Consider the following 21,522-nt stretch of genomic DNA (forward strand, 5'->3'; position numbering starts at 1 on the left):
TGGATGGATGGATAATAATGTTAACCACAGAACAAAAACCGAGGTTCTCAACGTTTTCTTGAAAAAAATAATTATCAGATAAAAGAGCTTGATGTTGCGATATATCAGCCAATATTACAATTTTGAGGAATACGGTGTACCCATTACTTTGTAGAATATGGTACTGTATGTGGTACAGAGTTTGCTCTTTAGTTTTGTTGTCGTTTTTTTTTATGGTCAAATGGTTGTCAAATGGCCCAGCAGTTTCAGGAACCGCGGCACTGCCATATAGCCTCATGGCTAACCCTAACCCTAACCCTGACCCTGACCTTAACCCTAACCTTAACCCGGCGCGGTCTAAAACGGCGTGGTTAAATAGCGCAGCAGTTTCAGAAGCCGCGGCACAAAATAACATGGCAGTTTTGCGGCTCTGTAGACACTCCCTTTTTTTTATTCAATTTGGGAAATGTTTACTTTAGCTGGCTAACTTTACATCTTAATTAAACAGCAGTTTCCGGGTATTTTTGCACAAACCTGTTGTTCTTCTCCGTGGACAACTGACCGTAAACCCCTAAAATGTATAAACATTAAGTCAAAGTGCTCAAACGTTTAAGAGAAATGAACAAATCAGCTGATTTCCGTCCGTCTACACAGTGGGCGATGTCAGGCATGGAAGTTGGGCAGCAGCTTTTGACCCGAGCTCCAGCGTTCTTTTCCCGACTTTTGTGTGTTGCGTTCATGTGCATTTTTCCCAGAGGACCTATAGACACTCTGATCAGTCATTTTAGTGAGTCAGTTTAGTGCCTGGCCGGACGAGTTGCTGCTAAAAAAAAAAAAAAAGCATTGGGAAAGAAAAGCCAGCAGAAAAGCATAATCAACTTTATTTTTGAAATGAATCGTTTCTGAATGAATGTCCTTTTGTCGTAGATTAGTTCAAATCAAGGTCACTGGAGCAGGTGCGAGACGAGATAAGTGAACATTATCTCAAACTAATTAGTCTTTACAATAACATGACGGATCAGATTGTGTAGTTTCATTAAAGAATGTGTCCGGTTTCATCAGCAGCGATGCATGGTCGTAATAGAACATAAAATACTCTCTTTTTCTCGTTTAAACTCGTTACTTACAACTATATACAGCGTTCACACAGTGTTCAAAAGGAGAGACTGGGCTTCAAAAGAGAAGCAGATTCCCGAAACGCACCGTGGAGGTGTGTGCGGCGTGTCTGTAAACGTGCCGTGTGTGGCCATCACACGCTGTACAAGGGCAGCTCTCCCAGGAGCTCGTCCAGGTCATCTGCACAAACACACGGAACAATAAAAGTTAACTGAAGTCCGACCCCAGTCTGCGTCTTGTCCCGTGTGCAGACCTTTTAGAGAGAACAGTTGAGAAAATTCACCAGATAAAAAAAGAGGTTTGGTTGAAAGTACGGCTGCAATTGAGGATTATTTTATTTCTATTGTATTTGACAGTTTTAAAATACATTATCGACCAAATAAATGTTGAAATGTGGTGACTGAAGGCTTCCAGATAGGGAATGATTACAAATAGTGTATTTATTTATGTTAATTTGACTTTTTCAATCCTTATTTGATATTTTGATTTGATAATGCCACTGTTTGCTATAGAAGCTCTTTTTGTATGCGTTTTAGAATCTGTACAGTCTATATAACTAGAGATGGTCATTCCCAGTTTGTTTAAAAAAGTCAAATTTGATCCTCTGAGGACAGACAAAATACAAATAATGATGTCAAAATGGAACTAGAAGGCCAATTAGACTAAACTTGGCCTGTACGATAACACAATCAAGCCAGACATGTTTCTAAATCCCAGATGAATACATTTCGTTACCATTGTTTACAGAAGTGAAATGTTAATTAGTGAACTTATTTGTGGTCTTATTGTTGACAAAGACTCTCATCAGCCACAACAGTAAGACATGCATGATATCTGTATCGGCTCAAAAACTAAAATTAATATCGGACCATCCCTACGAATAACGTTATCATAATACGGTTACTTTTAATCATTGCAGCGCCAACTGAAAGCCATAGACAAGTAGGCAGAAAATAGTTTGTAATGAAAGCTTCCTTTAGGAATATTTGAACTGAAAACAATATCATTTTCATCAACATAAAACAAGTCTCCGTTTCATTGACCCCAAAACTAATGTTGCCAGAGAAAAATGACACAATTTTAAGTGTTGCGTCTAAACTATTGATGTTTATACAAATTTAGAGGTTCATTTACTCAAAAAATATGACTTTAGTACAGTCTAAATGTTATCTACCAATGTGCAGTGTAAACTTAACATTCTATTTCTGCCCTTTGTGTGTCATTTGATATCCCACACTTCAGCACATTACGATATTGTGTCATAAAATTGTCTAAAAATCATCAAGATACGTTGTCTCTTGTATTAATTGTTACATACGGTACTTTAATCAATGTAACAACAATTCATTCATCACATCCAAGTCTTATGCTTTCCTATGCCAAGTTTAAAATGTAAAACACAGACTTGGTTTATAATAATCTGCTTCAAGGTTTATAAATTAATCTGCTTCAAGGTTTTGCGAGCCAGAAAGCCAGCCGCCGTCTGATGATTTTGTGAAACTCTGTAGTCGAGTAGTTTTTGTTGCAAGAGTTCGGCTGGCTTCGGGTCATGGAGTCGACTTTCACACTCTCCAATCATCGCTGAGACACACGACTCAGAAAAACCTATTTCTACAGAGCGACTCCGACTCCGACTCCCTGGCAGAGAAGACGACGGCTAGATTTTACATTTAAGACGAGCTTCGCATCCCGTCGCCAGTGTCACGGAGTTAAATATCCAATCTGAAAACCCATAAAATGTACTTTATTATTGATACATTCAACTAGTGGTGTGACAGTGCCTCAGTGGTTAGAACGGTTGGACCCCCGATCAAAGGTTGGGAAATCGATTGCCCCAGATTGTAAAGGTTTACTGTTGTTATTGAGGTGTATCCCATGGTATTTCTGATTCAGCATATAGCAAAAAGTGATGTTCAATTTGATATTCGTGCTGTTTTTTGTTTGATGTCAATAAGCCTGGTCACATCACAACACTGAGCATCCACAAGCTTAAGAAATCAAAACCGCAACTCAGGGTTTCTTAAAATAAAACATACATAGGAAATCCTACAAGTCACTTGCGTATCTAGTATCTAGTGGTAGTTATTAAGGTCTAAGCGAGAGAAAAGTCAAAAGTACTGCTGCCTTCCACTTTCCATTCAAGAACACCCGCGAGTCTTGCGCACGATTCACATTCTATAATAGGATTTTTCAATCTCACACCTGTACAATGTGAGCTCATGCGTTTCAGACTGAACCGGCTGGAGTCAAGTGGCATCGCTTTTTAAAGTCGCCTCGATACTGGGAGCGCATGCGTGCCCTCCACTCTGCCATCGAGCGGCACGTGCATCACAAATGTAACTGCGATTGCATTAAATCACAATTGGATATTTTTCCCCAAATCGTGCAGCCCTCATTTGAGCCAAAATACACCCGTTATCATTTATGTGGCACGTGAGCACATTTTCCACCGTCATCTGACTTCACACGTGGTCTTAAAGATGTGACCCAGCGCTTTGTGAATTTTACCTGCTCCCCAGCCCGAGTCCTGCTCTGCTGTCGTTGGCTGTTGGTGTTTGGTGCTTGCTCTTTGGTCCACCGTCTCTTGTTGCTCGGGGCTCCCCTCCGCGGCACCCTCCTGATCTTGTCCCTTGTCCTCGTCCTCATCAAAAAGCAGCTGCATCTTGGAGACGGGCTCCCGGAGGACGTGGGGGGTCGATGAAAGCAACACGGGCTCCTAGGTAGAAAAAAAAACAAAAAATGTATTTAGAAAAATGCAACTCGGTACGACGGAGAGAATCCTCACACTTTAACAGATCATACTGAAAAAATATACATCAGTTACTGCCATATGCCATCATTAAAAATCCGAATTATTTGAAACCATAACTTAAGTACTGCATAAAGTTCATTCATCGGTAATATTTTGTGATTAGAGGTTGGAGATGAATCAAAAACGGATGCTCTAATCAGTTGTGGTTATGGAGATCAACAAAATTAGATTACGTTGTCAATATCATCTACAAAAAATGCAGTTTAATCTTTCAAATAAGGCTATAAAGTGATATTTCTGCAAATTTGTGTTTAATTGTACAGATTTACACTCACTTTTTGGGCAATTCTTTGGCCTCATCAACAAAATAGTGCCATCGGGATAATGCAGACGATATTGAGATATTCATTCCTGTCATTATTGCCCACCCCTGACCCCCACTGCAGCCAGAACAGGACAGGAGCAGCAGTTGCTTACCATGGCCAGTGGAGGGAGCTGTGTGGAGGACATGCAGGCTCCATCGGGGGAGTAGACCCTGAGCAGGTTGTTGGGCGTCACGTTGAGGTAATGGTTTCGATGGGACGGAGAAAACACACCCACCTGGACGAATATACGACGATGGCATTACGGTGCGTGCTAAAAACGAGCCGGTTTACCTTCTGAAGATCTCACCTGTTTAAGCAGCAGGACAGCCCCCGCCTTCAGCTCCCCGGCTCTGTCCTCCAACAACCGACGATGCACAGTGCCCTGCATCTCCCCTGCAGTCCACAAAAACAGAATTACTGTATTTTCCAGATAAGTTTTGGCCGTGGTGCGACTTATACTCCGGAGTGACTTATATGTGATATTATTAGTTATTTTCACACTGTTTGGGGAGTTGTTTAGAAGTGACACAGAGGAAGAATTCAATGGATTCAGTGATTTGGGGTAATACTGATGCTTTGGTAAACTTGTTAGCATGTTCTTTATGCTATAGCTATCTGAATAATACCAGACACTTACCACAGTTCTGTCTGTGCGTCATGTAGCTGAAGGTGTTACGTTAGCATACGTACACCTATTCACCATGTTCTCTAATCTGTTATTATTTTAATTTGTATTTCAAGATTAAATGTCTGTATGGTTTTTTTCCCCCTCTCTATTATGCTTTTTTTGGCTGGTGCAACTTTGATCTGGGAACTACGGTATACAGAACAAACTAAAGCAATTGAATAATGAATAAGTGAAGTGAATAATTTTGGCATTATGCTGCAAACGAAACAGGGATTGGTCTGTGAAATGCAGTTACAGTAAGAAAATGTGTAACGAATATAAACAGTATTCATCTTTAATTGGAAAAAGGCTAAAAGAAAACATTTTATGAAAACTGGTTAATAAAATGTCTGCGTTTCCCCACCGACGCTTAACTAGTCTCAAGTGTGGATCGATGAAAACTCTGAGGCCCAATCAATATCTGAATTACTGCGTGAAACAACTGGAGAACAACTCCAAAGAATTAACTGTTTATTAGCAATTTGTTTACTGGAATATCTTCACCAAATCTGAAATGGAAACTTTCCTACCAAAACGTGCGTGGTGCAAGTTGATAATAAACCAAAGATGGCAGGATTTTTCTCGCCTCTGGACGATTGAATCAACAGTCTGCAACATTTGCAACACAGATCCTTAAAGCCCAAAACAAACAATTCCGCAGCCCTAATTGTGTTTGGCTGAACAGAGCGAGCTGGAGAAATTAAAGGGTGGAATCAACATACCAGCGGCTTATTTCAGAGAATAAATCCCTTCGAATTAATGAAAGTAGACGATCAATTTGGGAATCGTTTTCACAATTTGTCCTCAAATTACTTCTGTTCCAACCACAACAGAACACACCCCAATAAGAAAGGTTTTACATTATAACTCATCAACATATGAGCAGCTTGAGCCAGTAGATCTGCGAATGCCATCTGCCATTAATCACAAGTGGAAGACGGAGACAAAAAGTATTTGATCAATTATAACTTGTAATGTGTGTGAATCAATAACGATTACCTGCATGCCAGATGGACAAGTTTAACACTAGTGTTGAACATTTCAGGTAAAGCTATAACATTTCCATGGAGACAAGCGTAGCAAGTCTCTATATATATGCTTCATAGTGGGGATGTTGCAATATCAAATGTTAGTTTTGCCATTATTGTGAGAAAAAAACATGACAAATTAACGAAGCTGAAGGTGTTACGTTAGCATACGTACACCTATTCACCATGTTCTCTAATCTGTTATTAATATAAATTATTTTTCAAGATGATTTGATTTGGATTTTTTCAAATACATTTCCCCCAAAAATGCGACTTATGTTTTTTTCTTCTCTATTATGCATTTTTTGGCTGGTGCAACTTATGCGAAAATACGGTATACTGTGACCCGAATAATCACGATTATCAATTAACCAAGTAATAATCTTGACATTCTTCTACTTCAGAGTGGCTAAAAGTTGACTGGCACATCTGTAAGACCGCCATGATCGGTCACTTTCGAGGTCAGAAGCACTTGATGCCCACCCACCAGTGATGCCAATCTCCTGCTGTTCAGTCACTAATGAGCTCTTGTGCATGGCGCTGAGTGCAGTTTCGGCCTCTTCAGCTCTGATTATTTGAACGCTGTGTGTGTGCGTGTCTGCTGACAGGAGGCCATGGCAACAGAACTAAAAAAAGGTAAAAGGAAGATAAAGCTGGACAAGAAGTGGAATTGTTTTTGATTTCAAAAGGGGCATAACAATGTTGCTTACGTCTATTTGACTTTGCTTATCTGACTAGCTTGACTACAGTACATAGATCCATTTACTAACTTAACTACATATATGCTAACTTAAACATAATTCATCTTACATTATAAATTTACTTGTGTAACAGATTTTTACAGCCTTGAATAAGGTAAAAACTGGCCTACTACAGTCCAAAGTTATTCCTTACTTTCTCATTAGCATTCTACTTATTCACTGTGTTTATAAGTGCTTTTCAGGACTTTCAGAGGCCAGAGCGGCTTTTATCATCACAAGCTAAAAACAACTAGCAACAACAGCGCACGTCCGTTTTCAAAGAGTCAGAAATTCTTACTTGCTCGCCTCCCTTGATAATAATAGTTTATACCTATACAAAAGGACACAAGACCATACGCTGAATACAATTGCTCTAGTTGCAGTTATTGTTTAAAGGAGACACGTGATTTTTTTCAGGTCCGTAATATTGAACTAGAACATACTGTGAGTAGATCATCATTGTACACTTTGTTCATTGTAAACCAGCTTATTGATCTACGACGACTTAGTAATAGAAACAGATCTATCGACTTCCTGTTCAAAATTGCAGAACTGATGAGCCCCTTAAAAAGTCCTATGGCATGTTGTTAAACTGTCCGTGGACCCCCTAGTTCCTGAGGGTGCGTCCGATCCTTGATAATGTTCTGGGCCCTGATGACTGGACTGTTGTAGGTGTCCTGCAGGGACCGCTCCACAGATGCAGTTCCCAAACCACACAGTGATGGCGCTGTTGACTCTCCAAGATACTTCTATGCTCAAGATTTTGCCAATATTTGAAAAGTATCAGTCTAAATAATCATATTGCATTGTATTTCTATGACAACTAATTCCCCTCATGGATCAATGTCCAAAAAAACAATCTCACAGCTTGAGACAGGCACAAAAACTACACATGCAAGCGCTCCAACATAGCAAGAGTCTAACAATCGAGAATTCAAAATAGAGTTGTTTTTGCCGTCATTAAACCTGGCGTTGTGGCCGGTACCTGTCGGGTCTTTGAAAACAGCTTTGGCGTCCGTGTGAGTGGGCAAGAGGTTCTTGAGCAGCACGGCCATGTTTGGCACTTTGTTTCTCACCAGCTGTTTGAGAGCGGCCTGCAAAAACACGCGACACAAAAAAGGCAATTAAGCTTTGTATTGATTAACATTTTGCCGTTTGTGTGGCGCGGTCGAAACGCAACAAGCGCAAAACATGATCCGGCGTCATTTCTATTCCGTTTACAAATGGGATCGACGCCGCAGGAAGATGGGCGGCATTAGAATGTTTATGCTCCGTTAACGCGAGGGGTAAGGGCACGGCGTTGATGTGTAAACGTCCATTTAGAGAGCAAAGTTTGTGTAAATGAGCCACAAACACGACAGCACTTGTTTAGTCATTGCCGCGGACGTCTTCCCGGGGAGCCTCGCCTATGAAGGAGGCTCCATTAAGGTGACTGTAGTGTTTATAATTACGAGCACCTCCTGTTCGGCTCAATTGTTTATTCTGATTACGACAATAGACCTCACGCCGCGACGCACAGCTACGGCCGCGGCAGATGAATAATACAGAAGCTGATTGGCCTACACAATGACTCATTAAAAAACGGTAAACAATTTCAGTACGACGGCGGAGCGCGGCGGGTGGGGAAGGGGAGGCGTGTCGGTGAATGCGGCGCTCGCCTTCCGGAGCACCATGACGACGCTGTAGGTGTGGAGGAAGCAGGACGGGTTCCTCTCGTCCAGACCCATCTCGGACTTCATGGAGGTCCAGGCGGGGCCGCTGAAGTCCTCCTCCTCGGCCTGCGAGCTGGAACACTACACGAGGACAGACAGACTATTAAACACTTTTCAAAGCTGTGGAGATCAATATACCAACATTTATAACTTAATTTTGATATGAGATAAGAGACGGGACCAATTTCAATACCACGAAGAGGGAAAAGCATACTTTATGATAGTAAAATGTATCTTTAAGAGAGAAACTGCCAGAGGTGGGTAGTACTCCATTGCATTTACTTTCAAATTGTACTTCTAACCGTTTTGACACTATACTTACTCCTACTAGTCATATTTTTGTTCAAGTTTTTGGTTCCTCTTGACAAAAGCATGACAAAAGCTTTATGTTGATTTGAACATAAGGTTGTTTTTTTAAGTACCAGATTTTGTGAATTATTTAATGTTTTGCCCTTCCAATTACATACATTTCAAGTTATAAACCAGATGTTCAGACAGTTACTCTTCAAAGTTATTCTTGAATATCATTTCCCCAAATTCTTGTTTTACCCTTAAATTAGTCATTTCTTTTACCACCACTTTGTAATTTTTTGTTTTGTTTTGAAAATCAAGAATTATTATTTAAATTTTGTTTTACATGGATTCCTTTTATTAACATGGAACAGAACATGACCAGAGAGCAAAATCTAAAATGAAAAGAACACAAGTAGCAATAGACAGAAAATCACAGAATAAAATCACGGGACATTTGAATGACAATAGAGTCCCACCTGTTCCAGTCTCTCACGTTTGTCCAGTTCCAAATTAAATCCAAATGTCATTTTTTCTCTCCATTTGTGTTAATATTCATAACAATCAGTCCAGTCTTTGTTGTCAGTGTGGGCTGTGTTATCCATTTCTTAGTGATGCTATTTTTCCCCACAGCCAAAAGTCCTTTTGTACTTGTACTTTGTTTTATAGTTTCATTCGGACCCCCATAATCTGACCATTTAACGGCCGCTCGTCTTTCTGGGATCCTCTTTATGGCATTAAACTTGTCTTTCTTGCATTTGTTCAATAACAGGTGTTTTTATTACTCAAAAATATCTCTAAAACTTTACTGTGAGTGGGGTCGCCTCTCCGCAGGCCTGATGTGTAACTTGACCTGGTGGCATCACCTGCTTGTTGCCATAGAAATAGATAAGTTTAAGGCCATACATTACAAGTCAGGCAATAACATCTCCCTGGAGAGAAGAAGGTGGCAGAGCCTCCAACTGAAAAGTTACAGAGTACACCTTTCTCCCCTATGTGGTCATACAGTACAAGTTCTGATGAAGGTCAAAAACCATTCAAAACCATCCGGTCCAACTTAGTCCCATTTATGGGATTTGTTTTTCAGCATTTTTACCTGCTCAAATTAAATTAGTTAAAAGGTGGTATGGACGATTTTTTTCAGCAATTTTTTTTATCATATTTCCTCGTGGCGTGGATAAATCATTTGTCCTGCCACGTATCAATCATAAAACGCACCTATCGCTCACCTGCAGCCGCGTGCGGTTCGTCCCCACGTTTCCGCGTGCCTAAGCGCATGGATCTATCATAATATAGTTCCCTCAGTGTACGGGGCAAAATGAAGACGGAGAAAGACAGTTCGAGCTGACGCAGAAGTGGACAGAAATCTAAGGGAGACGAGCGATGCGATGCGCTCCGTTACGCTAATAAACAAACGCACGTGTGTGTTGTATCGGTCCACACGGGGGAGTGCGCATGCGCACTTCCACCTGCGTTCTCAAATCGCCGAAAAATCGTCCTTTGCGCCTTTAAGTTAAATATTTCATCACTTGTTCTTACAAACAGATGACACATCTTGTTTCCCAAGAAGACAGTCTGGGACTCATTATGTAAACATCTGAGTCAAAGCCAATTAAAATATGTAAAAGCTGAGAATTTAAAACATATTATTATCACAACTTTATGGCCAAGTGTTCCTATTATATATAGCTGTAAACATTGATAACAAATCCTGTGTATTGCTGATCATGGTTGTATTGATACGTTTCATTACCTGGCTCGGTGACCTGGCCACAGCTCCGTGAGCGGGTGTATTGGAAACACAAACTACTATGTCATCCAGGCTCTGACCCTGCGGCTGAGAGGCAAAAATCCAATTATTGTGTGGCACCAAGGTGGAAAAACAGACACACAACGCATAGATTTTTTTGACAGTCATTTCATTAGAGTCAACATGACAAAAGCTGACAACAAATCAAGACAATTTATGATTATGATAAGATTACCAAAACTAGGTCATCATTTAACATAATTTATATATCGTATGACGTGGAGAGGGGAAATATATAACACAGCATTTCAAAACTGTTGAATTATATTGTCCATAATTTGCAAGACTTGGAGGCTAATCTTTCAAACAAGGGCATAAAGTAATATCTCTGCATATTAGTGTTTTAATCTTCAGTCAAATAACCTTAACCAAGAGATTTACACATTTTAGCACATTTCTGATAAATTGGTATTAGTATATATTATTTTTTGTTAATATTGCTCACACCTAGTAACAGGAATATCTCATTTGAGTTTTATGATTTATTACGAGCAGAAACACTGACAATTATTCAGAATAATCGACATCTTGGACAAAGTGTGATTTATTTATTTTTTCCCCCAATTCCATTATCTTATAATCATCTACTACTTATATTTTAAAGATAATTTAAGTTTACCTTTTGAATGTACAGAATAAAATATGAGTTGAAATGACTTAGTTCCAACTATTGTAACCAGAACAATCATGATTATCAATTTACTGAATCATCTCAACATCCCTGGCTCGTGTCATATTTCGCAGATATGGCGCACATTTCCACAGACCTGTTGCGGCAGGAGTCCGGCGGGCCCCGGGAAGCGTCTCGTCCTGGGGCGGTTCGATTCCGAGCGGGGCCTTTTCTTCGTACTGGAGGCAGAGACCAACTGGACCAGGCGGTTCGTCAGCGTGGGCGTGTGGAGGGACGACGGGGTAATAGGTCGGGGACGCGGCGCGGGGGAGACACACTCGAACAGCCCACGGTTCCGCTCGGACGACGACGGGGTGGACGACGTTGGCCCTGGCCCTCGTCTTAAACATGAAGGAGACGCGGCGGTGAGGCCGGGGAAAACGCCAGGACTGTGAGGAGCAAACGATGGAGGACGTCGGGACTGGACAGGGGTAGATTTAGCTGAAGAAGGGCCTGCGCTAGAAGGTGATGGAGAAGTCTGGACACCATCGAAAGCGAATCGAGACAGCTTGCTTATCCCACTGGGTAATGCAGTTTTTTGTACACTTCGATCGCCATTGTCGGAAGAGTGACTGGAAACGCTTCTCAGTTCATTTGTCATTGGTGGATTACTACCATTCAAACCGGAAACAGACTGAGAAATCTCCCGCAAAGCGCCGCCACCTCGGGGCGTTGGTGCTCCAAGAGGTCGCAGCGCATTGGCCGAAGATGAGGTCGTAACCGTGGACACTTGCGGGGCGGGAGAAGTGGATTTTCCCAGCCGGCCCAACTGATCGTCGACCTCTTCCAAGTCGGCCAGGTCGAATTCCCAATCATCAAAGTCGTCCGGGGCCGCTTTGGGTTTTGGCGGTTCGGCGGCGGGCTGTTGCGCTGGCGAAATAGTCCGTGCATAATTTAGCGGGGAAGAGGCGGACGGCTGCCGGAGGCTCAAAGCGGCGGTTTGTCCGGCAGCGGTCAGCGAGATAGTCCTTGATGAGGTGCCTTGAAACTGGGCGGCTGATCTCACTCCAATTTCCTGCGGCCGATTTCTCTCAGTCTCTAGGTTGGTAATGGAGGAAGCGCGCAGCAGTGAGGATGACACAGCTGCCGCCGCTTCGACCGGGCGCGATGATGAAGAGCGAGTTCCCCAGTCTGTTCCAAGAATATCCTAGAAATTACACGTAAATAAATAATGCGATGGAAATAGGACAGCCACTTAAAATTGTAGAAAAAAACGGAGTTGTGAATGTGGTGGGATGGACGGGGAATTTAAGCTAATAACTATTAATAAAAGGTGGGAATGTATCAAAATGGTGTGAATGTTGCTTTGAAGATATGCAAAATGTTGATGTAAAATTGTTATTAAAATAAGAGGTATGAGGTGACATTATTGCACTACTGCACATTTTTCTGATCATTAAACCTCAACTAATATCTTTAACACGTTTTAACACAATATCGTCATCGAGATACCAAAAAACAAATTGAGATATACATTTTTGTCAATATTGCACAGCCCTAGATATTAATTGCAATGTTGTTATCAATCGTAACACATAAATAGCAATAAATGTTTGCAGTTATAACCCTGAAAGCCCAAAAAGTCTTGATTTCTTAGCAAGACATTATTAATTACAATTATTCTAAGTGAATCTCATTTTTAAACAATTAAACAGTGGGATTTTCTCTAAATCAGTGGCCCTTATCCCACTTAGGGGACTAAATGGCTGTGTGGGACAACCAAAAGAGTTACAAGTGGGACCCTAACGTTAAATGAAGCAGAGGAGCATCAGAAATGGGATGAAAACAGGTGCAAACACTCACCTCGTCATCAAAGTCCTCGCCAATGCTGAACAAGCTGCTCAGTTTGCAGGCCTAAAAAGAGATGACAAACTTTAACACATTGAGTAATAAGAAGTGGCGATTAAACGGTGCAGAAAAGGTGTACACATTACAGTTAGCATGTTAGCATCGTTAGCTCCATCTGGGTGAGTTTTTCTGACTTCTTACCATCGCAGGGGTTCGACGTTAGAACAGACCGATCTCCTCGTTCAAACGCACCACCCGCGGTAAATACAATCTGGAAAAGTGATGTCAAGCCAGTGTGTTTCGTGACATGGGGTTACATGGTCATCGACACGCAAAAACATCACTCTTTTCACTCAGGAATGTTTGGTCCGCGCCGCCACGTTCAAACCGGACGCAACTGCGTAATGACGTAGCTGGGTTTGCAAGATCGCAACAAGAGAGTTAAATCCTGCACTTTATGCTTTGCTTATGAAAGAAAAAAACATTATAAACATTTTTTTTTATATAAACTGCAGACTGGAGCTGTTTACTATATGTTTTATTTGAAATGTGTATAGGTTATAATGATACTACGGTATATAATATAATAATAATATTTTTTTTTTATAACTACAAAATACATTGTTCAACAATGTTGATACAAATATGCAAATAAAAAAATTAAGACCAAGTTTTTACACAATTTTCCAATGAAAATAATGACAATTTTGAACAACAATGCAAAAAAGTTTATCCATCCATCCATCATCCATCTCCTCCGTTGTGATTTCTATAATTTCTTTGTGATTTTAATGCATGTTTTCCTGTTGTGTAACGCACTTTGAATTGCCTTGTGTACAAATAAACCCTACAAATTGCCTTGCCTTTTTGACATCTTTATACATTGTATAAAGTGAATCATAGGCTCCTTAATTTAGCTGCGCCTCGTCTGTATCAACACAAGTTCAAGTGTCCAATGAGAGGGTAAAAAAGCAGCAGACTGGTGCCCACCAAGGTTCAGCCGGAACATGGGATTATATGGTCACCAACTTCCATGGTTCTTGCTTATCCTAAACGCGCGTAGGATCAAATTCCACCATCCAAGTTTGAAACGAGTCCCAAAAAACAGTTTCAACAGTTTCAACCACTTGTTTTTACCATCTTGACATTGCACATTCTCTTTGGTCCGATAACAGAACAAGCACATGTTAGACCAACAGCGCCATCTAGTGTCCATTACGGATATAACAGGTGTCCGCCTGCATTCTGATCCAAGAATAACTGCAGCATTTTGTTATGTGAGCAAACAAGCCTGTGACCGCGTGCACATGCTAAGGACACTTTTTAGAAAACATTCATTGCTAACTAAGAAGTTGATTGTAATGAAAACAAGCAAGTTATAACTTAATTTATAACCTATGTCCAGTGACGGGTGAGTGAAACTTGTTTGTAAGTTATTTTCTTCCAGTAGTACTTAACAGTTGAATGTTTGCTTGATCGTTGGTCTATACGATAAGTCTCACAAACAATATGAGGCTATTAGTCTGTCCAGGGGAGTAGACATCAGGGGACAAAGAGGTCTGTTTACCCAAGGTTTTAGGGGCCCAGAATTGGACAAGTATTAGTGGGGGGCCATGTTAGACCCACATTTCTGAGGTGGGGTTTGAGTTTGTCAGTTAAACATTATGCTTGTTTTATAGGTCATGTCACATCAGACCTCCCTGCGCTCACTCAGACTGGAGCAGGACCTCCAGGACTGGGAGGATGCTCGCCGGTCCCTGGCCCACAGGAGAGTCATGAGCCGGGCTCCTTTACCCGCTGCCCCGAGACCCCCGCACAGGAACCAGCAGCGAATCCAGGAGGTCCGGGCAGCGCCGCCACAAGTCCGATGCAGAGACACGGCTATTCACAACACCTTCATGTGTGGAGACATGAAGGGGGTGTACGCGGTGCTCAAGGACCCCGCCATGGTCAACGCTCTGATGGAGACCGCGCATGAGGAGATGGTGTGGGCTCCAGACATGGGTGTGTGTCTTCTGTTTTGTCATACAGTGTGTTGCCTTGTTAGCTTTATATAATTCATTTCCTACAGCTTTTGGTTCATTGTAATCCAGGCTGAACCCTTGTTTTGCATAAGTACCCTGGGTAACCATTTAAATTCCAATAGAAGCTTTGCTGTGATAAGTAGGTCTAATCCAAAATTACAAAATTATTATAAACTGCCCTTATTCTTAGCAGTAATGTTTGGATCAGTTGGTGCTCCAGCCGGGGCAGATGCAGAGGACAAAATTTCCTATGAAGGATAAGGATGAGGAAAGGCTAACCTAACCTAACTTAAACTAAATTCAAAATAATTGTACTCAAGTAAAAGTACAAAGTATTGGTCCATGAAATAACTCAAGTAACAGTAAAACAATGTATTTGGGGAAACTACAACTCAAGTAAGAGTAATTATTGTCTGGACAGAACATCTGATTTATAATTTGAAGTAAATGTATTGGCCTAACTGGAAAGATAAAACATCAAATCTGTTATTTTCAAAGGATAGATGACAAAAAATTGAAAAACTAAACCGCATCTGAAGGAGCCAAGGAAAAAACACAAATGTTCCAGTTATCTAAAATGATCAACTTTCACACTTAAAGATGAAGGAGTAACCAAAACTTTTACTCAAGTAAGAATATTGTTACACTGTCAAAATATATTACTCAAGTATGAGTAAAAGTATGGTGTCTGAAAACAACTGAGGTCTTCGTTTTCCCAAAAAGTTACTCAATTAAGTACTACTCACCTTTTTGTCTACAGGGGTGCTACTTTTTGTGCTAGTCCCAATGAATAGGTGTAACATGTGAATAAAAGGAGGTGTATGACATACAGTACTATATCTTATAACATAATATAATAAACATACCTTTTTTTCCCCCAGGAATGTGGACACTCAGCTCAAAAGTGAAACAGACGTCTGCCCTGCGCCTGGCTGCCAGTAGGGGGCACTCTGGGTGTGTGGAGGAGCTCCTGTTCAGAGGAGCCGAGGTGGCCTCTGACCCTGGGGGCAGCACAGCGCTTCATGACGCGTGTGTCGGGGGTCACTCAGTCTGTGTGCAGCTGCTGCTCTCACATGGGGCTGATCCAGAGGTGCTGTCCGCAGATGGGTGCGCCCCCCTGCACCTGTGCAACTCCCCACAGTCTTTACAGTGAGACTACGGTTTATATACATATGCAGTGACGTGAGGTTCAGGGTTAGTGAGGCACCACCTTTCAGAGTCAGATTTACAAACGCGAATTAACCCAAAAGAGTTCCTTACACAGGTCGTTCTGGACCAAAAAGAGGAGAAGCTGCAGGAGACTTGCATTCATTCCTCACCATTTGTGTGCTATACAGTCCCACTAGATCCGCCCTTAGTCTCACAAAGTCAAAAAATCTTGCATATTTTGACAGGCTCTGCAGTTTTGTGTCATCAAAATGTTGGGACATTTCACAACATTTTGTGCGGTCCACTAAAGTTTAAACCAAGGAAAGCTCGCTCACCAAAACGATCAAACCCGACTTTAATCTGATCACTGATGTTATCAAAAATGTTAAAGAACCATTGCCTCCGTTCATCTCTGACTGACATAACTCATCCCAAAACAAGCTAGACTGACCAATATATAAGTTTAAAAAGTTTGCACACGGAAAAAAGAATTCGGGACCAGCAGGAATCAATCAAACTGTGTGTGTGCTCCCAGAGGCAGAGCAGGTGCTGCCTCCTCCCTGTATCTGAACGGCAAACATCTGAACATTTTGACATTATTATTTGACAAAATATTGTTCGATATTGTTCAATTTTTTTTTAATATATTATAATAGTAATAATGATAATAATAATGATAATAATAATAGTAATGATGGTGGTAATAATAATAATAATAAAAATAGTCGTAATAATAAATAATAATGCATGTATTTATAAAAAAAATATATTAAAAAAATAAAAAAATCAAAATCACTATATTAACACATATACATAACAAAAAACAAAACAGTGGGCAAGAGATTCCAAGGTTAAAGCTTTAGGTGCGAACGACGACAGAACAGGTGGTGGCAGATTAGTCGGTGCGAGATTATGCAGAGCTTTGTAGACGAGAATGAGTATTTCGAAGTCGCTGCGTGAGTGGAATGTGAGCCAGTGGTGTTCAGTGGAGGGGGTTCAAGTGAGAGTATGAGCAAGTGGGTTCTGGACCAGTTGATTGTTGGATGTGTCCAGAAGAGAAGAGGGTTGGAGTAGACAATATAGGATGTGACGAGCATGGATCAGAACCAGGCAATGAAAGAAGGGCAGATAGTGCGGAGACCGGGTAATATAGTTGATATGGACGGAGGTGAAGAGTGACTGATGATGGTGATGGAGGAAGACAAGGAGGGCAGACATGCTTTCATAAGGGATGTAGGCAGAGGGGAGAGCTGCTTTTGAGTTTGGAGAGTTCAGGTTGTTGAAGGTGGACAGAGTAGAACAGTGCAGCATAATGACAGTTAAGCAATGGTTACAGTTGGCTTTGCTGCAAGGAGAAGATAAGAGATCATGATTAGTTTTGATGTTATAGTTGTTGTTTTTTTAAAGTTCTAAAAATAAGATGAGATCACAATATAATAAAATGGATAAAATAAAATAGAATAGATGTAAATTTCCAAGTATAAACAAACGATTTACATATATTACAAAATATTTACATGATCATGTACAGTTTTACTATTGTACTTACTATTGCATAACACAAGTGAGCTGAATACTGCACAGTAACTCCACCAGAGCACAGAGTTCAGTAGTTTGATGGCGACAGGCAGGTATTATTTCCTGTATAACTTAGAGTGTGGGTGAAGTCCTTGCGAACTCTCCTGTCTTTCTGAAGACTAAGGAATAGAAAGTTAGTGAATTGATTCCTGCATACAGTTGTTGTGCTCTAAAGACATTTCATCTTCAGTGTCTGTGGCGCCAATGTATTCTAGTGTGATGTATTTGGGTTGGTCACAGGAGAGGTTAGAGGCAAACCCTTTGTCACTCATTATGGAGATAGCTCACCACCAGCAGTGAATGGGCCAATATACTCCGCAGATGTTCCCTGACCACATCTTACACCCTGCAGTTGTGAGCTGGATTGTCTCAGGGCCCCCTTTGCACAGACTTCACCTTGGGTCTTGTCTGGTGTGGTAGATCTGGGCCTCTATTGCTCTGGTGTTCAGGGCCTGCTCCTGTCCAGCCATGATCAGGGCCTCTGTGCTGTCCTTCAGTCCAGGCCTCTCTAGCCATTGGTAGGATTTCTTGAGCTCAGCCACTTCAGTTACGTTCCGGTGGTATATCCCATGTAGGGGCTTTTCCTCCAGCTTCTCTTCTTCTGTTCCAAGTTGCCTGAGACATTCACTGAGCCTTGTCATCTGTCGGAGTCTTTTCCTTGATTGTGGATCTAGGATGTTTCCTTGTGGCTCTCACACTGACTAGTCCTCTGCCTCAAATAGTCTCTGTGCTTGATGGGATGTACTGTAATCCTGGAGACAGTATTCAGAATGATAATCTAAAATGTGCTAAAATGTCTCTAACTTGAGGTTAGTAAGTATCACACAAAATGTAAATAAGAATGTATCTGCATTTTTTTGTGGTTAATTTTACAGTCTAAAGATTACACTGCAACTTTGGTTTATTCATTTTAACGTGCTTCTTGCTGTTATAATCTGGATATGGAGCTGAGCTGTTGGCGCGGATAAGAACATTTGCATTACCTATTATGCCTCTAACAGAGTGTGTTGTAATCCGTGCTGCAGGTGTGCAGAGCTGCTGTTATCAGCTGGAGCGGGGGTGAACGTGCGGACGACAGAGTCCAGACTCACCCCTCTGCACGTAGCGGCCCGGAGAGCGCTGGACAAACACGTGGAGCTCTTCCTCTCGCACGGAGCCGACGTTCTGGCCACAAACCAAGAGGGAGAGACCCCGCTGAACGCCGCGTGCTCAGGGGCCGAGAGGCCATCGGAGGCCGGTCGTTATCTCAGAGCGATCCAGATGCTGTTGGAGGCTGGTGCCGATCCTAAAACAGCAGGCAGAAAGATGCACACGCCGCTGCATAACGCCTGTGCCAACTGCTGCCCCGGGATCGCCCATGTGCTCCTGCAGAACGGAGCCAGGGCAGACGCAGCCAACAGCGCTGGATACACGCCAATGGACTGTCTGCTGCAGGTAACACAGCAACAACAATGGGGCTTTTCTCAACAGTGCTGTGGGTTTGAAGGGCTGGAGTTTTGCGTTTTTTCATACGCTGATTTAATTTATTTTTTTACTTTGTTATTACTAATTGTTTAATCATTTCCATAATTTTCCTTATGCATCTTCAGGTGGAGAGTCTGCCACCTGCATGTCTGTCATAGAGAAGTTACGGCCATGCAAGGAATTTTCCACAGTATGGATTTTTACTGATCTACGAATCTTTTAGCGTTAAATCAATTAAATGTGTTTTTTTATTTTCACTGTGCTCGGGTTGTGCCTCTCCACAGATCTGATCTCCAGGGAGAAAGATGGATTGAGTTTAATGTCATACTGTTGCATTCCAAACCAAGACTTAACAGCTCCATGGAGACAAATTGATTTATTTTTTACTAGAGAAAATGGCGTTATTTAGTCATTATGACATAGTTCTTGTTTCGTTCTGCTTTTTCTGTAAAGGTGGTGGAAGACTATCCCGAGCAACAGCCTCACGAGATCGCACGCTCGCTTCTGAACCATGGAGCAAAACCGGTCTCACCAAAGGTCTTGAATAAACTTAATCCCAGTGCTTTGTAATAAAATACAGTATTTTCCGGACTATAAGTCGCACCGAAGTATAAGTCGCACCAGCCAAAGAATGCATAATAGAGAAGAAAAAAACATGTATAAGTCGCACTGGAGTATGAAATGCAGTTGCAAGTTTGAAAATAACAAATAATATCACATAAGTCGCACCGGAGTATAAGTATACAAGTATAACTATAAGTATAAGTCGCACCCCGGCCAAAACTATGAAAAAAGGTGCCACTTATATTCCGGAAAATAACATTTTAATATTATTTTTAGTAGAGTATATGATGTTTGTACTGCATATATTCCGTCATATACAATAAGAAAGTTTTCCTTCACAGATGCTAAAGCTGTGTGTCCTTTCCCCTGCGACTGTGGAGGTCATGTTAAACACATTTACACAGATTCCAGTCTGCGAATGGCTGGATTCCCTGACCACAGACATCCACGAGGTGAGCTGCAATCGTCTTTCATCGTGACTTAACATCAAAACGATGATACGACGGTGATATTTATTTTTCAGGAGCACAAGTGTTTCTTCGACCTGGTGAAGGAGCGCGTCGGTCAGCCTCGTTCCCTGCAGCATCTCGGCCGCTGTGCTCTACGGTCACTGTTTGGAGCCCGGTGTGTTTCTGTGGTCAGTGAACTGGACATTCCCAGCTCTGTGAAGGACTATCTGCTGCTGCGCCCTGACCGGACTCTGAGATGAGGGAAAACGGTCCACACTATGATATAAACTGCAGATTACATTGCAGAAGACGTGTTACATTTGGGGTGCCGGAAAATACAATCACTCACCGTACCCTTTTTGCTTGTGACTGTAAACTTATGCTTGTTATTTTTGTCAAATGTATTGTATGTTATCTTACTTTAGTAAATTATACAAATGTTGCATATTATTTGCCCAGGACGTCAACTGTGACAATTTGAGTGACCATAGAAAATGTGTGTTGCCTAATGAAAAGGGGAGTGTCTGCACAACAATAATACAGTGGTGTCTGTTTAGTTAGGCTACATTGTTAATGAGGGACTTTTCTAAACAAATTAGTCTTTTAAAATCATGCTTTATATAACTGACACATTTATTTATCATTCAGACAATGTGCTCGAAATTTAAACTTGTTCGTGTATAATATTTCCCACAATACCTTTACTAGAAAATACCTCAAAAAGTCTAAATCAAACACGAGCAGTGAGGCAACAACACAGCATATAAATGAAGTTTCCAAATGATTATTCTTGTAGCCTTAAAGTTTTTTTTTTCCTGGTTTGAAACATTTAAAAAAACATAGGTTGGTTGGTTATTTTATTTGTTAATATTGTTGACAAAATTGGACAGAAGCACACTTTGCTTCAAAAATAATATTTTTCTAGTATAGAAATAGAATATATGTTTCAGGGTAAAGCAACACAGAACATCATTTAAAAAGTTTAAAAAGGTGAGATATATAATAATATTCTTCTATGCTGAGCTGGATGAGGGTTTTGTTCTTTGTTTAAAATAATAGTGGCTTTTGTTTTTTGGGCTGAATGAGAGCTTTGTATCTATAACAAATCCAATCAAAAGTTCTTCTATGTTTTGTTTGTTTTTTGGATGAGCTGGTTCTTTGCAGGTACTCCAGAGTCCTCCTGATCATGGATGGTCCCGACTCCTAGTCCAGATCAGATCCACATGGTCCTGATCAGATCCACATGGTCCTGACCCACACATGGTCCTGACCCACACATGGTCCTGATCCCTGCACAAACCAGACACAGGCTTGTTTTTTTTTTTTCTGTGTATTTTTTTTAATGAAATGTACAATGATATTAACAATAACACTGC

At 41.2% G+C, this 21,522-nt stretch overlaps 2 protein-coding genes across 2 annotated transcripts; one reads left to right on the forward strand and one right to left on the reverse strand.

Moving 5' to 3' along the window:
- Nucleotides 1–1,202: 1,202 nt before the first annotated feature.
- On the reverse strand, nucleotides 1,203–13,296 carry hrob (homologous recombination factor with OB-fold). The gene is made up of 10 exons (XM_072442944.1): nucleotides 13,120–13,296; nucleotides 12,934–12,984; nucleotides 11,228–12,277; nucleotides 10,404–10,487; nucleotides 8,306–8,440; nucleotides 7,633–7,741; nucleotides 4,520–4,605; nucleotides 4,325–4,447; nucleotides 3,604–3,811; nucleotides 1,203–1,275 (listed from the first exon to the last, which is right to left on the reverse strand). The coding sequence occupies exons 1-10, from the start codon at nucleotides 13,120–13,122 to the stop codon at nucleotides 1,229–1,231; spliced, it is 1,896 nt and encodes a 631-aa protein (XP_072299045.1). The 5' UTR covers nucleotides 13,123–13,296; the 3' UTR covers nucleotides 1,203–1,228.
- An 896-nt stretch (nucleotides 13,297–14,192) lies between these two features.
- On the forward strand, nucleotides 14,193–20,413 carry asb16 (ankyrin repeat and SOCS box containing 16). Its single transcript, XM_072442943.1, has 7 exons — nucleotides 14,193–14,329; nucleotides 14,598–14,922; nucleotides 15,824–16,091; nucleotides 18,695–19,103; nucleotides 19,587–19,670; nucleotides 20,039–20,149; nucleotides 20,221–20,413. Exons 2-7 carry the CDS (start codon nucleotides 14,601–14,603, stop codon nucleotides 20,404–20,406), a joined length of 1,380 nt encoding a protein of 459 aa, XP_072299044.1. The 5' UTR covers nucleotides 14,193–14,329; nucleotides 14,598–14,600; the 3' UTR covers nucleotides 20,407–20,413.
- Nucleotides 20,414–21,522: the final 1,109 nt, after the last annotated feature.

Source organism: Eucyclogobius newberryi, unplaced genomic scaffold, assembly GCF_026437365.1.
Source record: "Eucyclogobius newberryi isolate DKJ021-1_F unplaced genomic scaffold, fEucNew1.0.hap1 SCAF_13, whole genome shotgun sequence".
Lineage (NCBI taxonomy): Eukaryota > Metazoa > Chordata > Actinopteri > Gobiiformes > Gobiidae > Eucyclogobius > Eucyclogobius newberryi.

Bases quoted from the DNA above. Each gene is read 5' to 3' on its own strand.
- hrob (XM_072442944.1), bottom strand. The intron at 10,488-11,227 runs GTCTGTGGAAAT...TTTGCCTCTCAG, and splicing joins CCGGACTCCTGCCGCAACAG to CCGCAGGGTCAGAGCCTGGA. The intron at 1,276-3,603 runs GTAAAATTCACA...GTGTTTGTGCAG, and splicing joins GGACTCGGGCTGGGGAGCAG to ATGACCTGGACGAGCTCCTG.
- asb16 (XM_072442943.1), top strand. From the start codon at position 14,601: ATGTCACATCAGACCTCCCTGCGCTCACTCAGACTGGAGCAGGACCTC. The intron at 16,092-18,694 runs GTGAGACTACGG...TCCGTGCTGCAG, and splicing joins AACTCCCCACAGTCTTTACA to GTGTGCAGAGCTGCTGTTAT. The intron at 19,104-19,586 runs GTAACACAGCAA...TTTTCTGTAAAG, and splicing joins CAATGGACTGTCTGCTGCAG to GTGGTGGAAGACTATCCCGA.